The 26,449-nt window shown below is 41.9% G+C and overlaps 2 protein-coding genes across 3 annotated transcripts in view; one reads left to right on the forward strand and one right to left on the reverse strand.

Annotated features, from left to right (window-relative positions):
* Window positions 1-4,471: 4,471 nt before the first annotated feature.
* On the reverse strand, window positions 4,472-9,582 carry rps18 (ribosomal protein S18). Its single transcript, XM_039819456.1, has 6 exons — window positions 9,473-9,582; window positions 8,107-8,205; window positions 7,377-7,463; window positions 6,599-6,700; window positions 5,879-5,970; window positions 4,472-4,598 (listed from the first exon to the last, which is right to left on the reverse strand). Exons 1-6 carry the CDS (start codon window positions 9,473-9,475, stop codon window positions 4,523-4,525), a joined length of 459 nt encoding a protein of 152 aa, XP_039675390.1. The 5' UTR covers window positions 9,476-9,582; the 3' UTR covers window positions 4,472-4,522.
* Window positions 9,583-9,618: 36 nt separating this feature from the next.
* Window positions 9,619-26,449, forward strand: part of vps52 (VPS52 subunit of GARP complex) — a 35,962-nt gene continuing 19,131 nt past the window's right edge. Inside the window, exons 1-10 of one of the 2 annotated variants that reach the window (XM_039819454.1) lie at window positions 9,619-9,911; window positions 12,134-12,215; window positions 14,730-14,782; window positions 17,371-17,446; window positions 17,822-17,889; window positions 19,167-19,342; window positions 20,001-20,151; window positions 21,210-21,310; window positions 23,661-23,793; window positions 24,721-24,778. In XM_039819454.1, coding sequence (XP_039675388.1) covers window positions 9,816-9,911; window positions 12,134-12,215; window positions 14,730-14,782; window positions 17,371-17,446; window positions 17,822-17,889; window positions 19,167-19,342; window positions 20,001-20,151; window positions 21,210-21,310; window positions 23,661-23,793; window positions 24,721-24,778 — 994 coding nt within the window. In that variant the 5' untranslated portion in view covers window positions 9,619-9,815. The remainder of the gene's footprint in view (window positions 9,912-12,133; window positions 12,216-14,729; window positions 14,783-17,370; window positions 17,447-17,821; window positions 17,890-19,166; window positions 19,343-20,000; window positions 20,152-21,209; window positions 21,311-23,660; window positions 23,794-24,720; window positions 24,779-26,449) is intronic. The other variant, XM_039819455.1, reaches the window with a different exon arrangement.

Below are 26,449 nucleotides of genomic sequence, written 5' to 3' on the forward strand. Positions count from 1 at the left end.
GGAGCCTATCCCAGCATGCAGTGGGGTGGGACAGGGTGACTACACATTTTAGGGAGCAATGTTGGATAGATGTCAGGGTAATTTCGTTTTTTTTCCCCAACCTGGACCGTATTTTCCGATGTTTTTGTGTGTAACTGACAATAATAGGAACGACAGTCTTTGACATTGGTCTAGTATTGAGCGTGAACGCTGTAACCGGCAGCCACAGGCCGGGCTGCAATGTAACTCTATGGGGCAAATGTGCATCGTCAATTTGCATTATTTTGACACTGACAAGCTCAGATTAATATTCTAAGTGTCTGACGACATTACGGGAAGGATGCCTCCAGAGATAGACCTTTAAAACCTCTTTGAGACCTTTCTGTTTAACCAGAACCAGCTCTGAAGTCGCTAGCGCTAAAACCCACCAGACTCCATTTAAAAAAAAAAAAAAAAAAAGCCAACATATTTTCACATGTAAATCGGTAAACTGTGTGTTTATTTCAACCAAAACTAGAGTTGTGATGGTTGGAAAAGTGGAAAGACAACCCAAAACGTCTTTTCACAGTTTTATTTTGTTTCTGTCAGCTTTGAATGAAGTGTGTTTTACGATGCTAAAATTAGTGTTTATTTACATGGAGTCTGGTGGGTCTAGCGAACGCAATTTCGCGGCTGTTTTTACGTTTAAAAAAAGGATCTTACTCTTTTACAGGAAGGTCGACCTCCTTAGAAATCCTTTCCATAATGTTGTCAGACACTTAGAATATTAATCTTAGTCTGTCAGCGGCAAAACAAGCACTTTTGTGAAGGTAAATCCAAGCTGCGCAATCGCCCTATTAACTTACATTGTAGCTTGTTTCGCCGCTGCCGACTGCAGCGATCTCGCTTAATACTGGACCGATGTCAGAGATCGTTGTTCCCATCAGTCACTCAGACACAAACACATCAGGAAATAAGGTCCAGGTTGAAAAAAAAAAATGGTAGTTACCCTTTAAAGACACAAGCGTTTCCTGCGAATGCATCCATCGATTTTCTAAACTGCTTATCCTGTCAAGGGCTGGAGCCTATCCCAGCATGCACTGGGGTAGGACAGGGTGGCTACACATTTTTGGGAGCAATATTTGAGTTGGTGTAGAGATGTCAGGTAGTAAACCTCGTTATGAAGAGGATGTGTGCAGGTCCTTTGCTGGTTTTATTTCTAAATGTCCTGTAATGTGTAACTTAAAAGAGCTATAAAAATGTGTACAGGTACCTTACACCTGTCTGCTATATTTTACTATGACGTACACCGTTTTCTCATGTTCCACCTTTTAAAGATGTAGCTATAACACCCACCTTACCTCCTGTTTATTTTTTTTCCCGCTGCGAACACACCAAGATTTTGTTTCCTATAGAAAAGTATTTGGTCGACAAGTTTGCATGAAAATGTCACTTCAAACTCACCCTTTAACTCTTCAAAAGCCATAAGCCTCGGTTGGAGTTATTCACCCTCTAGACTCTTCATTTTTGTCTTTATGCACTTTATATTTCCTGCAGCCATATACGTTTTCCTAGCTTACCTCAGTTTTTATGGAATATTTGTATATTATGATTAATGCAATATTTCCTTTTGTTTCTGTTGTATGATTCTCAGTACTTCTGTCAGCAATGCAGCACAATAAACCAAACAAATAACCCATTCTGTGTGAAATGTGATTCGTTTTAAACGGATGCTCTGATTAAAAATTTACTGCAAAATGTTACACGGCTAACGGAGCGGATCAGTGTATTTATAGGTTCTCTTTATCATTTCATTATTGGCACGTGCTATTAAAGGGTAACTACCGTTTACCGTTCAACCTGGACCTTATTTCCCGATGTGTTTGTGTGACTGATGGGAACAACAATCTCTGACATCGGTCCAGTGTTAAGCGAGATCGCTGCAGTCGGCAGCGGCGAAACAAGCTACAATGTAAGCTAATAGGGCAATTGTCCAGCTTTTACCTTCAAAAAGTGCTCAGACAGACTCAGATTAATATTCTGAAAAAGTTATGGAAATGATTTCTAAGGAGGTCAACCTTTCTGTTAAAGAGTAAGATTATTTTTTTAAACATAAAAACATCCGCGAAATTGTGTTCGCTAAACCCACCAGACTCCATGTAAATAAACAGTAATTTAAACCTTGTAAAACACACTTCATTCAAAGTCGAGAGAAACAAAATAAAACTGTGAAAAGCCGTTTTGGGTCGTCTCTCCACTTTTCCAACCATCACAACTCTAGTTTTGGTTGAAATAAACACACCGTTTACCGATTTACATGTGACAATGTGTTAGCTCTATGCACGCTAAAAGTATTGCTTTTTTAAATGGAGTCTGGTGGGTTTAGTGCTAGCGACTTCAGAGCTGTTAAAGGTCTCAAAGAGGTTTTAAAGGTCTTTCTCCTTTAAGGCCAGACATTACAGGCCAAAGCATTGGGCTATTTTGCTTTCATAAGTTTTAACAATACATATCTGTAAAGGTCATTTTCTCAAAATGAGTTCTCAGACTGATCCAGAAATCTCTTAGCCCGGATGCCAGACGAACTTAGCCCTGCCCACAACATTTGACGTCGGGAAGTTCGGTCTGGACTTGATCCGTTGTGGAGCAGCTACGCTCGAGCCAGAGCTGTTCGGACCAATCAAATCGCTAGGGCGGGCTTTATACGACGATGGACAGATGATCAACGGTAACGTAATCAACCAAAGAGCGCTCAAGGAAAATTCGTTTACGACAAAGGTGGCTTCCACAGGAGAATTGAGATGTGTAGATTCCGCCATCGCGTCTGTTATAGAAGATATCGACAGCGCGTTCATTTTAAAAGAGTAACAGAGAACTTGCGATCGAGGCATTTGTCGATTGGAAAGATGTTTTTGCCGTCCTTCCTACGGGATTCGGCAAAAGTTTAATTCAGCTGGCCCCGATGGTCGCTAAGAAGATGGGGCGCGCAATGAAACATACGTCACATACTCCGTTGCTCTGATTGGTTGTAGGTCTATCCGTTGCTCTGATTGGTTGTAGGTCTATCAAATTGAGAGCATAGGCATTTTCTTTCCTGGTTGGGTTGAAACACGCCCCATAATCACAGCCCACCGGAGCAGCATCAGACTCATATTCTGACTAGAATCGGAGTAGGACCACGTCAGGCTAGAAATCTGTCCCGACATACACCAAACTTTTCCACTTTTCATTCCCATCTACAGTACCAGTCAAAGGTTTGGAAACACTTTCTCATTGGGAAAGTCGTGTCCAAACAGCCTGATTTATACATGTAATAGTTCATTAAAACCTGGCTATCCATTTTCTTAGAGCTGTTGACAGTATTTTCTGATTCATGGAGTGATGAAATGAAATCCAAAGGTCCCTCTGAATACAGCTTTTATTGAAACATTCACATTTCTGTTCTGAAAATGTATGTACATTAGCATATTTTAAACAAAGTTTAAAAAACCTTGTCATTAAAAAATAAATGTCTTAATCTCAAATATGTTATTTAATTTTACTTTATTCACCTGTTGTGTTCTGCATTAGCAGAGTTCTCCTGACTGGATTTCTATCTGGTAAGTCAACATTTTATACAAGATTTGTTTCAGTAGGACAGGAAATGAGGAGTGTGTGTGTTCAGGTGCACAGCTGTGACAACAGGATTGTTTGAAGGATATGGTCTTGCTTCAATTTTGACATTTGTCTTTTGAGCCCCTAAACTTAATGGAAGTAACCGTTTCTGCACATTTCACCAAGTCAAATTTAAGACTAAGTCCATTATGAATGATATTTAAGACCTTTATCACAACATCAACTGAGCCCTAAATTCAGTTTTTTTTTTCTTCAAGCCAAGTATCTCTAAACTTGTACTTCCCCAAAAGCTGAAGAACGAATTCAGTTTTATGTCTGTGGTACAATCTGAAAGACGTGCGCCAATCACACGAAAGCTGATTGGCTGCAATAGAAGTTGCACCTTGGTCTCGTTTGTAGTCGTAATGCAGCAAAGTTCCATTTGGACTAGCGACAGAAGGAACTACAACACCACGGAATAGAAGAATAAAAAATAAAATAATGAAGATCCATTTAAATACCTATAACAATAGTATTGTGCAATACGTACAGGGATGTTCCAATTAGAAACTGCCACTGAAAGGAGTTAATATGCTTACTATATAAAGCATATAGTATGTATATGAGAGCATTGTGTTGCATGAGAGTATGTGTTGAGAGATGCTTATTTTCTGTATTTCTGTAAAGCTGCAGAACGGACAGAGTCCAAAACTAATTTCCCTTCGGGGACAATAAAGTATCTTATCACACAAGACTTTAAAAGGCCTAAAATTTTGAAATTCTAGACTTTTAAAAAGCCCCCCCAGAAACCACACGTGAACCCCTTTAACACGACTATATGAAAGTGAAATTCCCCAGAAAAAATAAAATACAAGATAGCACCAGTGTCTTGAAAACAAATGAACGAGCGCTGGGACAGAGATTTTTTTTGTCAACTGTGGCGTTTTATTGAAAACAAGGGAAGCAGGGGAGTTTACTTCTTCTTGGACACGCCGACGGTGCGACCGCGACGGCCGGTGGTCTTGGTGTGCTGACCGCGCACACGGAGACTGGAAGACAAAAAAAATAAAATAGACAAGATTGAGTTAAAACAACATTAAGAACCTCAAACGTTGTGGCTTTTTAATTCTGTGAAACGAGCCAAGACTCTGCTAGAGAAATCTAACAGTAGGTCGAGTACCACATTCATCAGATGCCACTCTCACTCATAAGTGCCGTCGACTTAAGTGAACTTTTAAACATTGCTTTATGACTATAGACCTTTTCCACACCAGACATGTTGACATGTCATAGTAGGAACAGCACAGGTGTATTCAAACCCATTACTGATGGCTGCATTCCACTTAGAGGTCCTGGTATTGTGCATGCTGACTCACTGAAATATCTTACTGGGACACTTGATGGAACTGAGCCATCGTTAAAGTTATGGTTATTAACTACAGCTGTGCTTTTCCTACTATGACAGGTCAACATGTCTGCTGTGGAAGAGTTCCATGGGCATCCGCACTTGAAATAATTCAGAAAAGTGTAGGCAGTATTGGCTCTCTGCGCCACATCTCCTTTGACCCGCCCCCCAGTTACGTCTCTCTCGAATTTCACAGACGTGAAGACCGCGCGGCTTCCCATTTCCAGAGAGAACGCACTTGAGCCCACAGAGAAGCTACGCCAACGGTCGCCAAGACCGTCATGTGTTCACGAGATGCCGTGGTCAGACTCAACGCCATTAAATTTTGCAATCTGATGATTCATCTTAAATTGCATGACAAACATTTTTTAACTGTATGAAGTCCAAATTAAAAACGTACGATATATGATTAGGGTTGGGTATCGTTTGGATTTTTACAATTCCGACGCCGAACCGGTACTTTACAAAAAAAAAAACGATTCCTAAACGTATTCTTGAAAAATGACATCAAAGACGCTTTAGGTTTACTAGCGATCCCGTGCAGTTAATATGCTTTTGAGTCAGTTTTTGGTGAGCCCAGAAGTGGAAAATATGGCATTTTGAAAGTAGCCTACATTTACGTTAGCTAGCTAACTGTAGAATACAGAGAAAGTGGGATATTTTTACATCCGTTTTGGAGCAACAGAGGGAAAATATTTCAGTCGACATTAAGTGGAACCGAAACGTGCGTTCTAATTCGGTCCGATTCCTACCGCTTACGTAGGAACCGGTTCCATAGTGGAACGGGTTTCGGTACCCAACCCTATATATGTGATGCAACAGTGCACTCTCCGGCAGATGGGTGCAGAGACTTGACGTTTGTCTAACTTTGGACTGAAACCCCTAAAAGCGTGTCCCAACTCGGGATCGGATCGGCTCCCTTACCCCCAGAAGTGCCTGAGACCACGGTGAGCCCGGATCTTCTTCAGCCTCTCCAGATCTTCTCTCAGCTTGTTGTCCAGACCGTTGGCGAGGACCTGAGACGAGAACAACAGTCAGGTTCCACAATTCACACCACAGAACACAAGTGGAGCGTGAAGAAAAGTATGCCCTGGAACCACATTCCTGCGGCGACTTTCACACCCGCGGCTCCGTATCGACACGCCCTAGGCGTTAGGTTGGCACGCCGCTCGCCACTGGGACATGCAATGGCAATTAAAAAAAGTTAGCCAACTCACTCAGGCGTTTGACTGACGTGCAAGTAAAAAGTGACCTGCCAAAATCTGCAGTCAGAAGGCTCAACACGCGATAACTGAGTGACACGTGTATGTTTTTTCAATCATTATTCAGTCCTACACCTGCTCATGTAACTTTAGACTTTAAAAGATTTTTTTTGGGTGGATTTTTAGGCCTTTATTCGACAGGACAGCAGAAGACCTATGAGAAAGAGAGAGATGCAGCAAAGGGCCACAGGTCGGAGTCAAACCCAGGCCCGCTGCGTCGAGGAGTTTGCATCTACATACGGGCGCCCGCTCTACCAACTGAGCTATCCGGGCGCCCATAACTTCAGACTTAACGTGCGATACGACACTATCCTAAAGACCCGGGGGAAATGACTTTACGACATTTTCACGGGATCGTGGTTCTGGGCTCGGCGCCACCTACTTGGCTGTATTTGCCATCCTTGACGTCCTTCTGTCTGTTGAGGAACCAGTCTGGGATTTTGTACTGGCGAGGATTCTGCATGATGGTCACCACCCGCTCAACCTGGAGGAAAAAAAAATAAAAAATACAAACAAAACAAATACAGCCGTTACCTCACAGGAAAATTAATTGCGTGTGCCAAAATTCTAACTTGGGAGGCACAATCGGACGATTACTTCCCTCGGCGATAAGTCTGTCACAGAGGAGTGAAGAAACTAGAAAATACATTTAACAAGCTGGAAATAGAATTTTTACAGATTACCAAATAGACCCGGCGATTAATTTAATAGTTGACAACTAATTGATTAAATCTTTGCGGCTCTAAATCCGAGCACAACAGATCATTTCCACAGACAACAGTCAACGCACTGTAGTATCTACAGACGCACGAGTCTCTGCATACAAAAATACAACGCCAGAAAAACAGTAACATACAACACAGACCGAAGCATTCATACTGGAGGCTTTAACCTGTGCAGTAGTTTCATTTATTTATGACATATTCTTAGGCCTTTTAGGGAAGTACAACATACTCATTTTTACTTTATTCTATTTTTGATGTGTATATGTTATGTCTTACATATAATAGTGCTGTAGATGTCTGGTTCAATGTTTGTGTTGTAGATTATCTGTCAGTATGCCTGTACTGCACGACAAATTGCCTTTCGGGGACATTCAAGTTCGCCAAGTCTAAGTAACCTTTTAAAAAACAACAACACACAAATGGACATGGACTCACCTCATCATCAGTCAGCTCTCCGGCCCTCTTGCTGAGGTCGATGTCGGCCTTCCTCAGGACGACGTGAGCGTAACGTCTGCCAACACCCTGAGACCGAGACAGGCAACGTTAAGGGTCACTGCACACCCGACGACACAGGGAGGATGTCTGACGTAGGGCTCGGATACGGTGCTACAAAGACTAGATCTGTCTCATATTTTGGATCTTGACATCGTAAATGCCTCCAGTGTTGTCTTTTCCTGGTTATCGAGGCTGCGTTACAGTTAAGTGATGTCATTTTCTGAACTTACCGGACTAAACTAGCTGTTCTACCATTTGCCTTGGCCCACTTCGTCATTATATCCACATTACTGACATTTATCTAAAAAACAAAACAAATCTAGGCTAATCGTGGAGCTTTTGTTAAAAAGCACCAATTTGTCAAGGCTACAATATTATCGCAATATCGCCATCAGGGTATTTGATCAAGAATATTGCGATATCCGATTATCTCAATGTCGCTCAGCCCTAGTTTTATGTGCAAAATAACCTAAAAGAAAATTAAAAATAAGAGACCCAGAACAGACAAATTGCACAAATAAGCTGCTACAACACATGTGTGCTTAAATACTACAAATTTGAGAATGATCAAGCTGGTCTCATACCGACACGCAAGTATAAAGAATGACGCTCTGAGTTCACGCGAAACCATCCCACAAAGCACTGTACACATTTCAGGAGGAGACCTCACCTTGATGGCAGTGATGGCGAAGGCGATTTTCCTCCGACCATCGATGTTCGTGTTGAGAACACGGAGAATGTGCTGGAACTTCTCAGGAATGACCAGAGACTGAAAACACACAGAGCAGACAGGCGATCAGGGAGGAGGCACGAATCTCACCATCAGCTAGTGAACATTAAATATTGAGCACTTGGGACAACCGTCGATACCAGCACGCTGTGCCCCTTTGGGTGCCCTGGTCGGCCGACTTAACAATATTTCTATCCATCAGTCGGATTTGATCAAATCTAACATTGGCCTTAAAACAAATCCATGAAACGCACTACTGAGGTAAACCCACCAGACTCCCATGTAAATAAAAAGTTATTTAAGCATCGTAAAATACACTTAATTCAAAGTCAACAGAAACAAAATAAGTTTATGAAAAGCCGTTTTGGGTCGTCTTTCCACGTTTCCCCAACCATCACGTCTAGTTTTAGTTGAAATAAACAGTTTATCGATTTACATGTGAAAATATGTTGCTTTTTTTAAATGGAGTCTGGTGGGTTTAGCGCTAGCGACTGCAGAGCTGTTAAAAAGGTCTCAAAAGGCTTACTGCTCAACCACCAGAGTAGAGCCAAAATAAAATGCTCACATGAATACCTTGTAAAGCGGTTATTTCATATTCAACCATGTACCTTACAAGGAGTTTTTGGGTCTAATCAGAAGTGAATGTGGGCCAAATACTGCCGCTAACATTTTTTTGGCTCCAGCTAGCATTGCGAACGGTACAAGAGCGTTTGCTGCTCTAACTACCGACTTGTGTGCATCTCCAGACCTTTCAAAGTGACTCAGACCCATGGAGCTCACTCAGTAAGCAGCAATCCAAAAGCAACTCCAACTGATCCGGCTGCATGTGCATTCACACCGGTGTAACATGCACGCTGCCCCTCAGTCTGATGATACCAACATGCTAACACCTTGCCATTGGAGAGTATGAAGCTTTAGCTCTAACAGCTAGCCGCCTTCAATTGTAAGTGGTTCTTCAACTTTAACAACACCGGTTACGTGAGATGCTTTGTCTGGTTACAGCTTTGCTTAAACAGAGACTACACCGAACAAATGAAATGTTAAGTATAAGCCACAAGCAGAAAACACTTAACAATTCGCGCTAGCTTGTTTGCTGCAGTCAGTCCATACACCTCAGCTCAGCGTTGACAGTAAACTGCGTTAATATGTCAATTTCTGCGACTAATATGCCAACCATTTAACATCTGTCCGGTCGCACAAACTGTACGCGACTCATTAAAACGTCTAAATGGGATAAACGAGTGAGATTAAAGATAGATGATTACGGATTTCAAAACTATACCAGGTTGACAGAAAATGTACTCACCATCTTGGAAGTAGGTTCCGTGCGAAGAGGAAGCCGTTAGGATCTCGCGAGAGTTTGACACTGCCGGCGAACGGAAGTCGGTCCATCACTTATATTCTTTCTGACAAAAAAAGTTGAACACCGGTTAAATCAAACACACAAATATGTAGCTTTGTTAACGCAGTCACACGGAATAACGTTGCATATTAATTAATTTAATGCATTTACTTATCTAGCACAGTATACAGTCGTATTTATATATCTCGTTTCGGTTCATAAACGCAACGACGCGTTTTCGTTGACGACGACCCGGAACCTTATATTGAAGTTTTCTTTTTTTAATTAAACGTTAAAATTGGCCGCAATGGCGGAGGTAGCTACTGCAGTAGTTGGAGCTGTTCCCGATGTAAACACAGCTGGAAACCCGACAGAAAACGCCATGGCGTATTTACAAGACGAGGTGACATTTGACTAACGTTACTTGTATTTGAATCTTCAGTTGTAGTCACAAATAAAACCAACGGTTGCGCTCTTACAGACCTGTAACCTGTTAGCTAGCATTCATAACAAGAAGCAATCATTATCAATAAACTGTAACGCTAACGTTTACTTTTAGCCAACTGAAGTGTGTCTTGCTTTAAAAAAAAAAAAGAAGCTGTGACAGTGAATTATATCTTTCCAAAAGTTGTATTGTGACGTAGTGTGTCCATGTCGCTTGAAGCTAATGTAGCTGTTAGCAAAAAATAAATAAAAAATGTAGCTGTTAGCTGTTAGCATCCTGTCAAAACACTGAAAGGCTCAAGGATTTTCTGAATGTAACCGGTGGCAACAGAGTTAGTCGACATTTGGTCGACAGCAATTTAATAAAGCAAAGCCTTGTTTAAAGAATATTTAGTCTATCTGGGATAATTATTAAAGATTCGACCAGCATGGAAATAGACCTAGTCAGATGTGGTCTAGGTCTGAAAAAATGCAGTGAAATATATATTTCATAAATAGAATAAAGGTTTTACAAATTGAAAAAAATGTTTTTAAAGAGTCTCTAGCTTCTTTGAGATAATCTAGTCCAGGTTTGACAAGTCTCTGTATTAGGGCTGGGCCATAATTCAATATGATAATTTACCGTCTTTCAATGGAATCATATCGGGATGAAATTATATATATCGCGATTTACAATTATGTTGTCTAAATTGATAATAACAAGCACATACTAACTACCTACATTTTCTCAGGAAATCTGTTGGGAAACATTTTTGAGGGAATATCATTTCACTTTTTTTAACATCACACTATTTTTGTGCATGCATGTAAACATAGTCAGCATGTAACTGGAAAAAAAGATTTTTTTTTCACTTTATTTATTTAAAATGTCATTGTAAAAAAATATTTTGTAAAAGCACCAATTGTCAACCCTACAATATCATCGCAATGTTGACATCGATGTATTTGGTCAAGAATATTGTGATATCTGATTTTCTCCGTATTGCCCAGCCCTACTCTGTATAGTGGGGTTTGACCTGCTCTAGATGTGAAAAAGGCAGTGATATCTCCCAATTTTTGCATTTTCACAAATAGAATAAAGGTTTTACAAATTAAAAAAGTGGGTTTTAACGAATGTATAAAACTCTGGGATAATCTGGTCCATTTGACAAGTTTTGGTAGCCTACAGTGTTTTTTTTTTTAATTTTTTATCTGGACCCAGGGAACAAATTAGCACCACTTAACTGCCAAATGCTGTGGCTGGTAGATTTGCTTCACTCACCAGCCCAAAAGACAATTGTAATCTATTGGTTGGCGTCACTAGCCATTTGGCTGATGGACAAATAAGTTAATTTTGCACCCTGTGTCTGGACCTGGTCCAATGTGCTCTACATGTGAAAAAAAACAATAAGTGTAATCTCCCTTTCCTGCATTTTCACAAATAGAATAAAGGTTTTACAAATGTGAAAGTGTGTTTCAGACAGCGTTAAGGTTTAGTCTAAAATGTAACACGCCTTCACAGCAGTAATAGCGAATCGGAAGCAAACTTCAGCATAGTTCTGGGAACTTGTGACTAGGGCTGGGCATCGATCAAAAATGATACTGGTACCGACAACAAAACTGCGACTTCGATACAGGTTCCTAAACAATACCTTTTTCGATGCATTTTTTTAATAAAATAAACAGAAATTACAACATTACAGCGCACTTGTTTTTATTTATTTTTCAGCTCCTACTACGTGAGTCCGTCTCTGTGTAACGTCGAGTTTTTCCTGCGTGTCTCTGCGATCTGTAACGTTAGACAGCCAATCACAGACATTATTAGATCTTGGTAGAAGCACGCTGCGTGCTCATTGGCTCACTGACGCTGATGAGATTTACTCCTTAGGTGTTGAATGACGAGGCTTTTTTCAATACTCTGTACTTCAGAGGCAATTCGGTCAGTGCCTAAAAAGGTATTGAATTCGGTACCCAGCCCTACTTGTGATGGATGTGTCTCCCTATTTACTGAGCCTTCATTGACTAAACAAGTCATTGATGAATCTGTCGATCACAACGATAATCGTTCGGATTTGTGGTGATCCTTAACTTACAGGCGTTAAAGACAGACGTGCCACCACAAACAAATTAGTTGTGCAATAATAATAATATCATTTTTGTTTAAACAATTATTTGTGTGACTGTCTGTCTGTTTTTCTCTAGAAGACTGATGAAGACATCGCAAACCTCAACCTGGGAGAACTGGACATCACCACCGATGAGTTTATCTTGGATGAAGTGGACAGTAAGGCAACATTTATCATTGATATTTCTCATATTGGGATCGGGATACAAAAGAGAACAACACACATGAATGGAGCTACCATGTTGGCCTGCCGCAATCAGTATTATTATTTTAAGTGCTCATATTATGCTCATTTTCAGGTTCATAATTGTATTTAGAGGTTATATGAGAATAGGTTTACATGGTTTAATTTTCAGAAAACACCATATTTTTGTGTGAGGCATCGCACTTCTGTTCAATCTTTGTTGGGAGTCGCACATGCTCATAAGTACTGCTAGCCAGTCAGAAGCGGAGTATGAGGGCGTTCCCTGACAGTAGCTAGGTAAGGACTACTAGCCAGTCATAAGCAGAGTATGAGGGCGTGCCCTGACAGTACCTAGGTAAGGACTACTAGCCAGTCAGAAGCAGAGTATGAGGGCGTTCCCTGACAGTACCTAGGTAAGGACTACTAGCCAGTCAGAAGCAGAGTATGAGGCGTGCCCTGACAGTACCTAGGTAAGGACTACTAGCCAGTCAGAAGAATATGAGTATAGTTCTGCCTGACAGTACCTAGGTAAGGACTACTAGCCAGTCAGAAGCAGAGTATGAGGGCGTTCCCTGACAGTACCTAGGTAAGGACTACTAGCCAGTCAGAAGCAGAGTATGAGGGCGTGCCCTGACAGTACCTAGGTAAGGACTACTAGCCAGTCAGAAGCAGAGTATGAGGGCGTGCCCTGACAGTACCTAGGTAAGGACTACTAGCCAGTCAGAAGCAGAGTATGAGGGCGTGCCCTGACAGTAGCTAGGTAAGGACTACTAGCCAGTCAGAAGCAGAGTATGCGGGCATGCCCTGACAGTACCTAGGTAAGGACTACTAGCCAATCAGAAGCAGAGTATGAGGGCGTGCCATGCTAGCAGCTAGGCGAGCATTATAACATGTGTTATAAAGTGACCCATGTCTGTCTCTGAAGTAAAGGCTGGACTACAATAGAGCTGTTTGGAGCAGTTGGTGAACAGTGTTTTCTGTTGGAGATGGTAAGTCCCTTTGGGGGGGGCTTTGGGCTTTTTCACTTTGTAAACCTATAACGTGCACCAAAAAAGATATATAACCCAATAAAGGAAAGGGAAAAAGCATAAAATGAGCACTTTAAATAATACGATTTCTGTGTCTTTTAGGGTTAAAAACACATCATCAGTACTGTGACTTAGTAAAGATTCAGTTGCCACATGAAGGTATTGAAAGAATATCCCATTTCTAACGGTTTTACAACCTGCAGCAGCTCCTTGCATTTTGGTAAAGCTGGATCCAGCTCTTCTAAAACCTCTTGCATGAAGGGAACTATCAGTTTACATTCATAACGATGCTTCTGAGCAGGGGTTGACCCATACGTTTTTTTCATGGCCGATAACGATACTGATTATTAGTAGTTATTAAAACCCATAACAGATATTTGTAACCGATATGCATTTACAGTAAAAAGGAAAATCTTTTAGTCAGAATTAAGATTTTTTGGACTGTGTTACGTCCCAAAGTGCTAGGGGTATTGGGGCTATCAGGACATAAACATAAACCAGATGTAATTGGTATTTTGAAAGGATATCTATTTTGAACAAGGCAAACAGAACTCACAACGGAAAGAAATGGGCCAATGGGTGCTGTGGATATCAACAAAGGAATATAACAAAAGGAGATCCTCAAAAGGAAGACGTCTACTCAGCTACAGGAAAATAAAAGGATGAACCAAAATCCTGTCTTACTAAAAGACTTTGCAAAACAAAAACACAACGCGCACAGCACCCCTGAATCTAGTGTAGCTAGACAAGACAAACCTGTTGAGTGCAAGAGAGCGGTTTCAGTTTTGAAGCCTAAAACCCTGGCCCACTTCCTCACGCACACACATACCACAACGAGACAAGCCAATCAGGTCTGAAGGCTGCCCTGGACTACCAGCCAAGCGGGCTATTTGAGCCGGAGGCGGACTTCACCGGAGCTCCTCGATTAGGGGCAGCGGTGGCATGCCGCACCAATCGGCTAGGCGGGACTTCCTTTAGCCAACCAATCCGCAGCATGCAAAATGGCACAGCCTGCTCCGCATTTCAGATAAAACGCAATCGCAGTTAAAGACACACACGAGGGTGCCGGCGGCAGCCGTAACAACGGTTACAAACGCCAACACAAGTAGCAATGCCACAGTGTAAAAATAATCGACTACAAGTATATGTCTTGCATAAAAAAAATCTTTAATAAATGTTATTGTAACAAAAAAACTAAATGTAACTGCAGTAAACGTCAATTTCAAAATAATATCTAACTGCTGAAGTGTTAGGGGCACGTTAGGGAAGGGCACGTCGCAAATACAGATCATCTGCAAAAGTGCCAAATAACGGCCCGATGATGGGTCTGTCCCTACTTCCCAGTCCAGCTTTACCCAATCATAAAGAGGAGCTGCAGCCTGGTGAAGACCATCTGCTGTCCAGAGTTGCTGTGCGATGTTTAAATTTGTTCTAAGCGCTGCTCCTCTCTGTCTCCTGCAGTTCACATCCAGGCCAATCTGGAAGACGATCTCGTGAAGGAGGCGCTCAAAACGGTGAGAATATCCCGACGCTAAGGCCGGCTACACACTGGCTGGTCTCAGGCGCGGCACGTGCCTGCTAGAAATAGAACCGAGGCCTATTTTTCACGCGACACGCGAGCGTGTTGGAAGCGTTTCCAGGCAAAATAGAATAGGAAAAGATGTTTATACAGTACAGGCCAAAAGTTTGGACACACCTTCTCATTCAATGTGTTTCTTTATTTTCGTGACTATTTACATTGTAGATTCTCCCTGAAGACATCAAAACTATGAATGAACACATATGGAATTATGTACTTGAAATAACTGAAAACAGGTCTTATATTTTAGATTCTTCAAAGTAGCCACCCTTTGCTTTTTTTGATAACTCTGCAAACCCTTGGTGTTCTCTCAATGAGCTTCATGAGGTAGTCACCTGAAATGGTTTTACCTTCACAGGTGTGCTTTGTCAGGGTTAATTAGTGGAATTATTTCCCTTATTAAAGTGATGGTTCGGAGTAATTTCACCCTAGGGTCCTTTGCACCATGACCTCGAGCCAAACACCCCCCCAGAAGCTTTTTTCACCTGGGTCTAACATTGGGAGAGTTAGCGTAGAAATTAGTCACTGAATAGCTTAAGCGCGAAATGGATCCGAAGTGTCTCTTAACATTACCCCACTAATAATGCCCGAAATGATACCAAAGGTCTACACTAGTATATATAGGTTATGCACTCATAAAACGATGTATTGTAAAGTTTGTAAGTACACCAGAAGTTTATGTAAATAACACTTACCTGCTGGCTTCTGCTCTCTGCTGTTGTTGTTGCTGCTGTGAGACGAGTGCTTAGGGACATCTACAAATTACAACACCGAAAAGAGATGCAACAAAAATATTTTTTAATTTAACTTATTTTTTAAAGTAAGTGCTGTAGTATAACTAGCAGGAGACAAGTAATAATTGAGGTAAGTTTGGAGACATTACATTATTTAATCATTAAATTAATTAATATTTTTGTTGCATCTCTTTTCGGTGTTGTAATTTGTAGATGTCCCTAGCAGCTTTACTGCCCGGTAGTAACAGCAGCAGCAGCGCAGCAGAGAGCAGAAGCCAGCAGGCAAGGGTTATTTACATAAACTTCTGGTGTACTTACAAATTTTACAATCCATCGTTTTATGAGTGCATAACCTATTTGTACTACTGTAGACGTTTGGTATCATTTCGGGCATTATTAGTGGGGTAATGTTAAGAGACACTTCGGATCCATTAGCCTCTGCGCTAAGCTACTCAGCTGATAACGCTACGCTACGCTAACGCTCCCAATGTTCGACCCAGGTGAAAAAAGCTTCTGGGGGGGTGTTTGGCTCGAGATCATGGTGCAAAGGACCCTAGGGTGAAATTACTCCGAACCATCACTTTAATAAAAAAAGCAAAGGGTGGCTACTTTGAAGAATCTAAAATATAAGACATGTTTTCAGTTATTTCACACTTTTTTGTTAAGTACATAATTCCATATGTGTTCATTCATAGTTTTGATGCCTTCAGTGAGAATCGACAATGTAAATAGTCATGAAAATAAAAAGGAAACGCATTGAATGAGAAGGTGTGTCCAAACTTTTGGCCTGTACTGTATGTCATTTAGACAAATAAATATTAATAAATGACATCTCTGACAGTCTCTAGGTTTTGATATAAATACGGACATATAAATGTAATTTAAAAAAATCGATTTTCTAATATTGCACCTGTCAATACAGAACAAAATATTCTGGAGCCTATTTTGCCGTCAATACTGCCGACGTTGTCTTTGCTGTAATCAGATCAGTATATATTTATGTTTAACATGGTATTTCATTTTATCAGTGGGAAACATGTGTACAGACAAGGCTAGCAGCAGCAGCGCCGCGTCAGATGCGTTTCTGGTGTGTAAAGACGTAGAAAACGCCACGCAGCTGACACGCAACAGAAACGCCACGCTCACGCCGCGCAGGCAGTGTTTAACCGGCCTAATGTTTGACTAGCGCCGCGTAGCTAGACCTATCTCCACAGCGCTGTGGAGTAAGGTCTGGCTACACCTACACCACAGACGCATTCTTGGATAGGAGGGGGGAAAAAAGCATTTGTATGGCTAAACCAATCACAATCGTCTTGGACGGCGGTGGACTTTGGGCTTTTTCATTTTGTAAACCTATAACGGACACAAAAAAGATATATAACGCAATAAAGGAAAGGGGAAAGCCAAAAAGCACAATATGCGCACTTTAAAGTTGGATAAAATAACAGAACTAATCAAACAAAATAAAAGTCCTTGTTTTAATCTTACCACGTTATCATACACTTAACCGCGCTCAAAACACTGTGACCTTGCTGAGCGCAACACAGCTGAACCAGTTAGGCCACATTTAAATCAACTTTTCCCGCCCCCAGCGTCGCACGCTGGTCGCCAATGAAACGGCTCCAACAATATTGATTCTTGGGAAAAGAATCGATTTTCCAAATCGTTGCAAAAGAAATCGCGATACATATGATTTTCGATTTTGTTTCCCTCCCACCCCTACAGTGTGTGTATTATATATGTGATGACGGTGGCGTTTCCTCCTGTGTGTATGTGTGTGTGTTCTCAGGGCGTTGACCTCCGTCAGTACTCCAAACAGGTGGAGTCGGAGCTGCAGAGGATCGAACAGGCCTCCATCAAAGACTGTATCCTTTTACATTACATGTCATTTAGCTGACACTTTTATCCAAAGTGACTTACAATTGCTATATCAGAGGTTGGACGCCTCTGGAGCAACTAGGGGTTAAGTGTCTTGCTCAGGGACACATTGGTTGATGTATTGCAGTGGGAATCGAACCCAGATCTCCCACATCAAAGGCATGGGTTATATCCACTGCGCCATCACCACCCATTGAATGAATGAATAAATGAATGTTTTTATTTTTGTGTCTTGCCGCTTTCACGACCCGTCCGTTACACGAGCTAGAGACGTGAAACTTGTCACCGTAACTCGACGGTGATGCGATCGTGGGTTGGATTGAAAGTCCGTCGTTTCGCTTTCCTGAGCGTTCACCTGTCAGACATCAAGGAGAGTCAGAACATCGCTCTCCTGCACAACCAGATCACCGCCTGTGACTCCATACTGGAGGTAAGACGAGATCCCACAATCCACTGCACGCCCAGGTCAGCGTGAGAATAAGGGACAGTGGACGGCTGCGTTTTATGTGGCACAAAATTGAGGCCCGCTCAGATAACGGACCAATCAGTGAGCCCTAGATGCTGTAAATATAAAAAAGCCTAGCCTAGCTTAGCACAGATCCTGGAGGTAACCTGCTCCATCTAGCCTACTGCTCCAATAAGTGACAAAATAACGCAGACATTTTCCTATTTACATGTTGAGATTTGTATAGTCACAGTGTCTTCTAACCGTATACATACTGGGAACTATATTCTCAGAAAGGCGAAGCACTGCTACTCTGCTACTTGGGCGGAGTGATTTGCTCGCAGCACCTGAGAAGCCCCGTGGTGAGGAGCAGAGAGGAACAACGGTGCTTTTCAGGTGTTGCGCTAATCACTCCGCCCAAGTAGCAGAGAGTAGCAGTGCTTCGCCTTCTGAGAATATAGTTCCCAGTATGTATACAGTTAGAAAATGGCTGTGTCTCATGAGACCTTGTTGTTTGTACACGCTGTGACTATACAAATGATGGAGCCGGTTACCTCCAGGATCTGTGCTAAGCTAGGCTAGATGGAGCCGGTTACCTCCAGGATCTGTGCTAAGCTAGGCTAGATGGAGCCGGTTACCTCCAGGATCCGTGCTAAGCTAGGCTAGATGGAGCCGGTTACCTCCAGGATCTGTGCTAAGCTAGGCCAGATGGAGCCGGTTACCTCCAGGATCCGTGCTAAGCTAGGCTAGCGGTGGAGGCGTATAGGGTATGTATGGACTTATCTAACTCTGGGGGAGATACGGTGAATAAGCTAAAATGTTAAACTAAGTACAGTGTTTTCTCTAGGTTTGTGGAAGACTTTTAGGTGCATGTATTTGACAGGGGGGTGTTTAGGGTTCCTCCCTCTAGAAAACGTTACGTTTTTCACAGAAAAAAATATGCCATTTGACATCATTTTGGACCATTACTATCACCATGTTTGTGTGTAAAACGTTGGAAAAGCTAGAGCAGATTATAAATAAGTAACGCTCAAAAAGCTTAAAGACAAAACTTGCTAAAGAAGTCCGACTACAATCTTTAGATCTAAGAAAAGTCATTTAGTTAGTATAGGTTTAGGTAAGTAGGTTTAGGTGCTGCCCAAAACGGCTTGGGCGCTGCACCTTAACCTCATAAACGGTAGCGAAAACCCTGGATAAGATAGACCTTTCGATTTTGAGTTTGACAGCAGCTGTTCTCTGTCTGATTCCATTGGTTGTGTCAGCGCATGGAGGGCATGCTGAGCGGCTTCCAGAGCGACCTGTCCTCCATCAGCAGCGAGATCCAGACCCTGCAGCAGCAGTCGGTGAGCATGAACGTCCGGCTGAAGAACAGGCAGGCGGTGCGCAGCCACCTCAGCCAGCTGGTGGACGAGCTGGTGGTGCCCGGAGTCATGATCTCGTAAGTGGGGGCAGAGTATCGATTTCATCCTTTACATTCTTTTGCCCTCTCTGCCTGTAGCCAAGTAGCCCACATGTCAATAAAATAGTATAAATCTACATCCCTAGATGCTATTATTCTTTATATATAGCCTGCCTATCAATTGGTTTTAAGCGCAATAAACACAAAAATATTTGACCTGAACTTTTTCCATTTGACTGGTAAAATTAAACCTTACTAAAAGAAATTGTGTCCAACAGACTAAAGAAAAACATCTGTGTTTGGTACAGATCCTCGCAAAAATCACACTATAATCATTTTAATATTTGTCAATGCAAAGGAGAATAACGATACAAAAAAAATGTCATTCCCTCCAATATATAGTGAATCATATCGCAATTTAAGTCAAAATCGCAATTGGATATTTTCCTCGCATCGTGCAGCCCTCATAGAAAGTATTTCTATATTTATTTCAAAATAAGGCGTGTCTTGAAGATGACCATATGTGTGGATATTTAGTTTATTGTTTATAAAGGTTCATATGCTCCTGCAGCTAAATTTAAAAACCCGTAAGTGTGAAAAAGTAGAGTAGTGTTGGCCTGCCGTTGCCCCGTGTCGTCGCAGCACCCATAGATATGATTTTTATACATATATATAAAATGTTTTCTGTCTATGGCAGCACCATCCTGGACAGCCCTGTGACGGAGCAGGAGTTTCTGGAGCAGCTCCACGAGCTCAACAACAAGATCAACTTCGCCAAGGAGCTGAGCTTCAGAGAGACGCTGGCCTGCTCCGACATCCAGGACATCGTCGACCGCCTCAAACTCAAGGTGGGAAACAGAGAGAGGAGGGGGGGGCAGGGGGGGGGCAGTTTATAACAAACTCCTCACCAGTGGATATGTTGCTCCTAGAGGTGTGACGAGATCAAGGCAACGAGGCAACTTGGTCATGCCTAAAACAAGATGAATTCAGAACCCAGCCCTTACTGAGACATTAGATCACAATATCCTACAGCCTAAAGTGACTTCATCAGATCTCTGTTGTCAGCCCAACCCCCTCCAACCCCCCCCAAAAAAAATTCAATTAACTACAATGTAAGACCAAGAAAAGCCAATTCTCACATTCGAGAACTTGTAACTAACTTACCCTTAACAGCTTGAACAGGAAATTGAAAATTAAAATAGTTGGATATACATTTCTTTTAATCTGTTAATCTGACTAATTGTTGCAACTTTAAAGATAACCGTTGGATGAAAAGCCACCAGTAATGCAAAAACACATGACATTGTACAAATATTTAGTGCAGCACAAACATTCTGTAGAGTCATTGTTGTCTCTTTTATTTGAAGAAACTGGTTCCCCCCTGATTTTCTATTTATCCTTATTCTTCTGTAAAGTTACTCTGTTAATTGTATATGTATACTAGCTCAGATTACTAGCACAATTGTGGGGAAACCCCCAAAACACCTGACCCAAATATACACTGACAGAATGAGGAAGAAAGTTAGGAAAATAAGTGCAGATAGTACACACCCTCTTTCCAGCCAGTTTGATTTCCTGAAGTCTGGGAGTGCCTCTGGCAAAAAGTGTTTTTAAAAAAAAATACTTTATTCCAAATGTTCAGTACCCTCAACCAAACCAAGTGATCAAACTGAGCCGCTATTTTAATGTATTTAAGCATATTTATTTATTCTTTTTTAATCCTGATATTTTTCATTTCATCTTTTTTTATACTCCACTTACTATGTGTGAGATGTCTGTATGTTTATCTGTCTTGTATGTCTGGTGAGCCAAATAAAAATGTCAACCCTGGTGGAGAATAAAGATTTAGTCTGTTCTTTTCTATTAATAACCTGAAACTAAAATGAATATTTCTTTCTCACTTCAGGCGGTGTCAAAGATCCGAGAGTTCATTCTTCAGAAGATCTACTCGTTCAGGAAGCCGATGACAAACTACCAGATCCCGCAGAACACTCTGCTGAAGTACCGGTGAGCACAGCGCCACCTGCCGCGTCTCGCTTCCCGTTCTTACAGACAGTTTCGGCTCCTCTGCTTTATTTGGTTCTTTACTGGAGGTTTGATTGTGTAAAAAAAAAAACAACAAGAAAAGTGAAACATTTTATGACTTGTCAGTTTAAATGGACTTTGAGTCTAGGCCTTCACGATTTAATCTAATGGCAATCGGGATGGGACTCGGCAGTGTTTGTAGTCCAGACCACCTAAACCGAGACCAGGTCATTACCAGGACCGGAGTGTATCGAGACTTTGAGACTGAAACAAGACCAGGGGCCCTATTTTGCAAAGCCCGACACGAGTTGTCCAGCGCCCACGTCGTTTAAATGGCAAATTAAAAAAAATGCGCGCACACTATGCTTGTTAAGCACACAGGGACGCACGTGCAGCAGCGCGCACACACACGCATTCAGAAGATTGAAGATAAAAACGCACGAGCAGATCAGTTTCTTCTCCTGAAAATCCCTCCTTCCTGCTCAGCAAATCCTCCATCATAACCGCAATGCGCCGAGGTCCAAACGCGCCTGGCTTTTAAGGGGAATGGGAGATGATCTCTGATTGGTTTATTGCATGTTACGCCCAAAACACACCTCTGAATTAATGAAGACACTAAGTACGATTCGGACACGCCCTAAACGCACCTGCGCCAGGCATTTCACGCCGTGTGCTTGGATCGGTAAAATAGGGCCCCAAGACTTTGAGGGGTCGAGACCGAGTGAAAACCAGACTAGACCACACAACTTAAAGAAACGGTCCATACACAACTAGCTAATATGTAAAGCTAATATTCGCTAAATCCCTTTGGGTGAAGAGATTTATGGAGAGTTTTGGTACAGAGGCAGATTGATAACTTTGGCTAGCTAGCTTCGCTAGCGTCACTTACACCGATCGGATATCTGCTCAGCAATTCGTCCTGATGGAGTCCTGTGTGGCGCCGACGCCCGCCGACGCAATCTGAAACCGTGTCAACGGGAACACGTGCAGCTCCAGGCGCGCCTCACATACCGACCTCAAGAACACCCGGATCTAGTGTCTGCTCAGCAATTAGTCCTGAGGGAGTCTCGTTCGGCGCCAACACAAACTGAAACTGTGTCAACTGGTTTTCATACAACACGTTTAGCTCCTTGACTTCCTGCTGCAGGTTTCTCCTCCAAACCGTCTCTGAAGAGCAGGAACACCATCTTCACTCTGGGCCAGAGGGGGGCATCCTGAGTCCCGTGGAGCTGGAGGGGCCCATACTGGTCCCACATACAACCTCTATATATGGGCACCCGCTCTACCAACTGAGCTATCTGGGCGCCCTCAAGAATTTTTTTTTTTAACTACAGTTAAAGGTGCAGTAGGTAGGATTGTGAAGATCCAGGACTTAGCCCAAATATTTGAACATCGACAACTTCTCAGTCCCCCCCCCTTCCGCTAAAGCCCAAAATGGTCTCCTAAGCCCATGTGTGCATGTGCATGGGCAGTGATAGACACGAAGTTAGACACACCCCGGCCCTGATTGGTGCATCTAAACAGGGAGCGGTGGATCTTTGCAAATCGCACTACAGGCTGTAGGTGGTGCCAGAGGAGCCATATTTTTATTTAAATGACCTGCTTTGTGTAGTTCTTTGCTGAATAAAACTGACAGAAAGTTAGTTTTATGAGGCTTACCTACTGCACCTTTTAATGTACGAAGTCTGTCTTACAGCTTTGTTAAATTTAGAGATGCACCGATTGCCACTTTCTGAGGAAAGCGTTTTTAAACAGTAACGTTAATACAGCGTGTCGGAGGAATACAGCGTCTCTTTTATTTTTTATTTTTTTGTCTCTTGCAGCCGGACGTCAGAGGCAGAGGGAACGTCACCGCAGCGTTAGCTAACGTTAGCTTCTTGTCTCATCTGGGGTCTGATCAACAGTAAATTCATCAAAGTCAGGGTGCCCAACGCTATTTTCCGATAAACTGTAGCTGTCATATTTCACGGGACCCGCGGTTTTCATGTTCCTCAGCCTCAGAGGGGAGAGAGAGCGAGATCAGTAGAGCAGACGGCTCTGCAGAGCCGTGTAGAATAACAACTTCATAACATTTCATAAACAGCTGATTGAGCGGCGGTGCGCGATGTTAATCACACGGCGCCCGAGTGCATTTGACCGGCATAAAATCGGCATATGTCAGACTGACCTGCCGGTCGCCGGTCATGGCCGGGCACGTGAAAATCGGCCAATTCCGGTCACTGGCCGGTCAATCGGTGCATCTCTAGTTAAATTCTCAATTTTACGATTCCATCCATGATACATTTAAACTTCCGCCCTTTTTGACTCTGTGCTTTGTTTCGTCTCGCTGTAGATTTTTCTACCAGTTCCTTTTGGCCAATGAGAGAACGGTTGCAAAGGAGATCAGAGACGAGTACGTGGACACGATGAGCAAGATTTACTACAGTTACTTCAAGTCGTACAGCAGCCGGCTGCTCAAAGTGCAGGTCGGTGGATTCTGTTTCATCAAACTCACACACGTGCAGTTTTAGGGATCCTTACAACAAGAAGACTCAGCCTCGTCTGGTCTCCTGTGCTTTATTTTAGACACAGCTTTGTTAGTATACAGATTAGGGCTTCTTTTATATATTCCTTTAACACAAGCTTACTAATCAAAATGTAGTTTTCTAGACAGATGTAGCATATGTTGCCTCATAGGGCTGGGCAGTATGACAGTGTATAGTGTAAACAATATCAAAGTGTTTAGCTTATATATTTTTCCATATTGTTTCTATCGCGATGTTGAAAAACCAGTGGCCGAACTGCGTTACGGCAATATTTACGTCCATACAGTGAATATGAGATAACATAACCTGTATCTGGATAGAATATTTTGGCCATATCTCCCATATCTGATCAAATAAATAGATATCCGAATTTGAGCCGCAAAGATTAATCGATAAATCATTTAGTTGTCAACGATTAGTTCATCGCCAACTGTTTTTATAATCAATTAAAATCACTTTGAGTCATCTTTTGAGAAAAAAAAAAAGCTTGTTAAGTGTGAACATTTTCTAGTTTCTTCACTCGTGTGTGACAGTTAACTGAATATGTTTGAGATGTGGACAAAACAAGACATTTGAGGACGTCATCTTGGGCTTTTGGGAAACACTGATCCACATTTTCCCCATTTCCTGACATTTTATAGACCAGACAACTCATCCATTCATCAAGAAAATAATTGTTAGTTGCAGCCCTGATCAGAATACACTGTAAAACAGAAACATGTTGAATTCAATCAAATAAATATAATAAATTCAATCAAATAAAGCTGAAAAAGAAGAGATTATTTCGGTAAGTCGGGCAGGAATGTTGTATCAGCAGCTACGCGTTTTCAGTATTTGTGACGTGATGTTTCTGTGTCCCGTCGGCAGTACGAGGAGGTCGCAGACAAAGATGACCTGATGGGAGTAGAAGACACAGCCAAGAAAAATATCCTTTTTACGGAGTAATGTGCCACAAAAACGGGGGGAGAAGAAGACTGCTAGCTAGTAAACAGTGATTGATATTTATATACCTATGGTGAACATTGTTATGGGAAAACTCTGAAGTTCCTGTCTTCCTGAAGGTGTGTTTAAACTCCTGCTGGATGGGTTTAGTTTAGCTGGACCTTTTTAGATAAACAAAGAGATTGCAGGCGCCATAAACTAGATGCACCAAATCCAGATTTTTGGGGTTCGGCCGAATATCGAATCCACTGGTTAAGATTCTGCCGAAACCGAATACTGAGTCCTCCTCCCATCCTCAGTCCATTAACACAGTAAACGCATCAATGAAGTAAACAACATCCACAGCAGTGTATTTTTCATTTAATTTCATTTTAACTGTAAAAAAAACAAAGATTTTTTTGTCTATTTATTTATTTTTTATGCGCTTTGACGTTTTTTTCCCCCCACGTTTTTGAATCTTTTCCGACATTTTTGTCACTTTTTTCAACGTTCTTTTATCGTTTCCCCCTCCCCCCCCAAATGCTATAAAATTGAAAAAATTAAAATTCAATGAAATTAGTGAACTGATCATTTATTTTAGTTGTGAAGAGTAACAGTTGTAGGGAAGCATCCAAATAAAAAAAACTGACAGTTTGGTTGAAAGAAAACCCAAATTTCTGATATAGAAGCTTTTTGAAAATGGGTCAAATTTGACCCGAGGACAACAGGAGGGTTAAAAAATTATCATTCCAATGGAATAGTTTTTTTTTTTTTCTTCTTTTGGGAACCCAAATTTAACACGCACAAGTTTTGGTTTCCGTAGCAGCAAACATCCTTCCAGGCTTGTTGCGTTGCAGCCATGGAGCGCAGGAAGTGGCTTTATTTTACTTTGAAAAAGTCCGCTAAAACTGTAAACCACAATCGAAATCAAAATAAAGCGTTCCTCTCATCTGTGAAAATAGGCATGTGACCGGAGACCGGAAGAGCAGGAACTCCATGTGAATGTAAATCACCGAGGCAAACTGCAAGGCATTAGCCCAGTGGTTCCCAAATGTTTCCATAAACTGACACAAATTAGACCACTGACCCCCATTTGATGAGATTTTGTCCCAGGGGAACCCCCTTAAGAATCTCACTTTAGGACAGGGGTCTTCAACATTTTTTAATCCAAGGACCCCTTATCTAAAAGTGAGATGTCCTGTAGCTAGGGGTATCAGGACATAAACATAAAACCGGATGTAATCGGTAATGGAAAGGATATTTATTGTAGAATCAGGCAAATTAACAAAAGAATGGGCCGGTGGGTGCTGTGGAAATAAACAACAGAATAGAACAAAAAGAGATCCTCAAAAGGAAGACTATTTCTACACTAAAAAGTTCAACAAAAATCCTCTCTAGCTAAAGGTACTTTACAAAACAAAACACAATACTCCCAGCACCCCTAAACCTAATGTGACTAAACTACAAACCTGTTAAATGCAAAGATGGAATCAGTATTTCAAACTCAAGCCTTGGCCCCCTTCCTCACTCAAGCAAACATTTGCACAAACGGTCTGGTCTGGCAGCTGCCCTCAGCTGCAATCAATCAGGCCCTTTTACTTGGAGGCAGCCTTCCTCAATTGGCCGGTCAGTGGTGGCATGGCTCATCAATCAGCTTCCTCCTCCAGGAACTGGG

This window comes from Perca fluviatilis, chromosome 13 (assembly GCF_010015445.1).
Source record: "Perca fluviatilis chromosome 13, GENO_Pfluv_1.0, whole genome shotgun sequence".
Taxonomy (NCBI): Eukaryota; Metazoa; Chordata; class Actinopteri; order Perciformes; family Percidae; genus Perca; species Perca fluviatilis.

Coding starts and splice junctions, on each gene's coding strand:
- rps18 (XM_039819456.1), bottom strand. Junction 5,971..6,598: donor AGGATGGCAAATACAGCCAA/GTAGGTGGCGCC, acceptor TTCTCGTCTCAG/GTCCTCGCCAACGGTCTGGA. Junction 4,599..5,878: donor GGTCTCAGGCACTTCTGGGG/GTAAGGGAGCCG, acceptor TTTGTCTTCCAG/TCTCCGTGTGCGCGGTCAGC.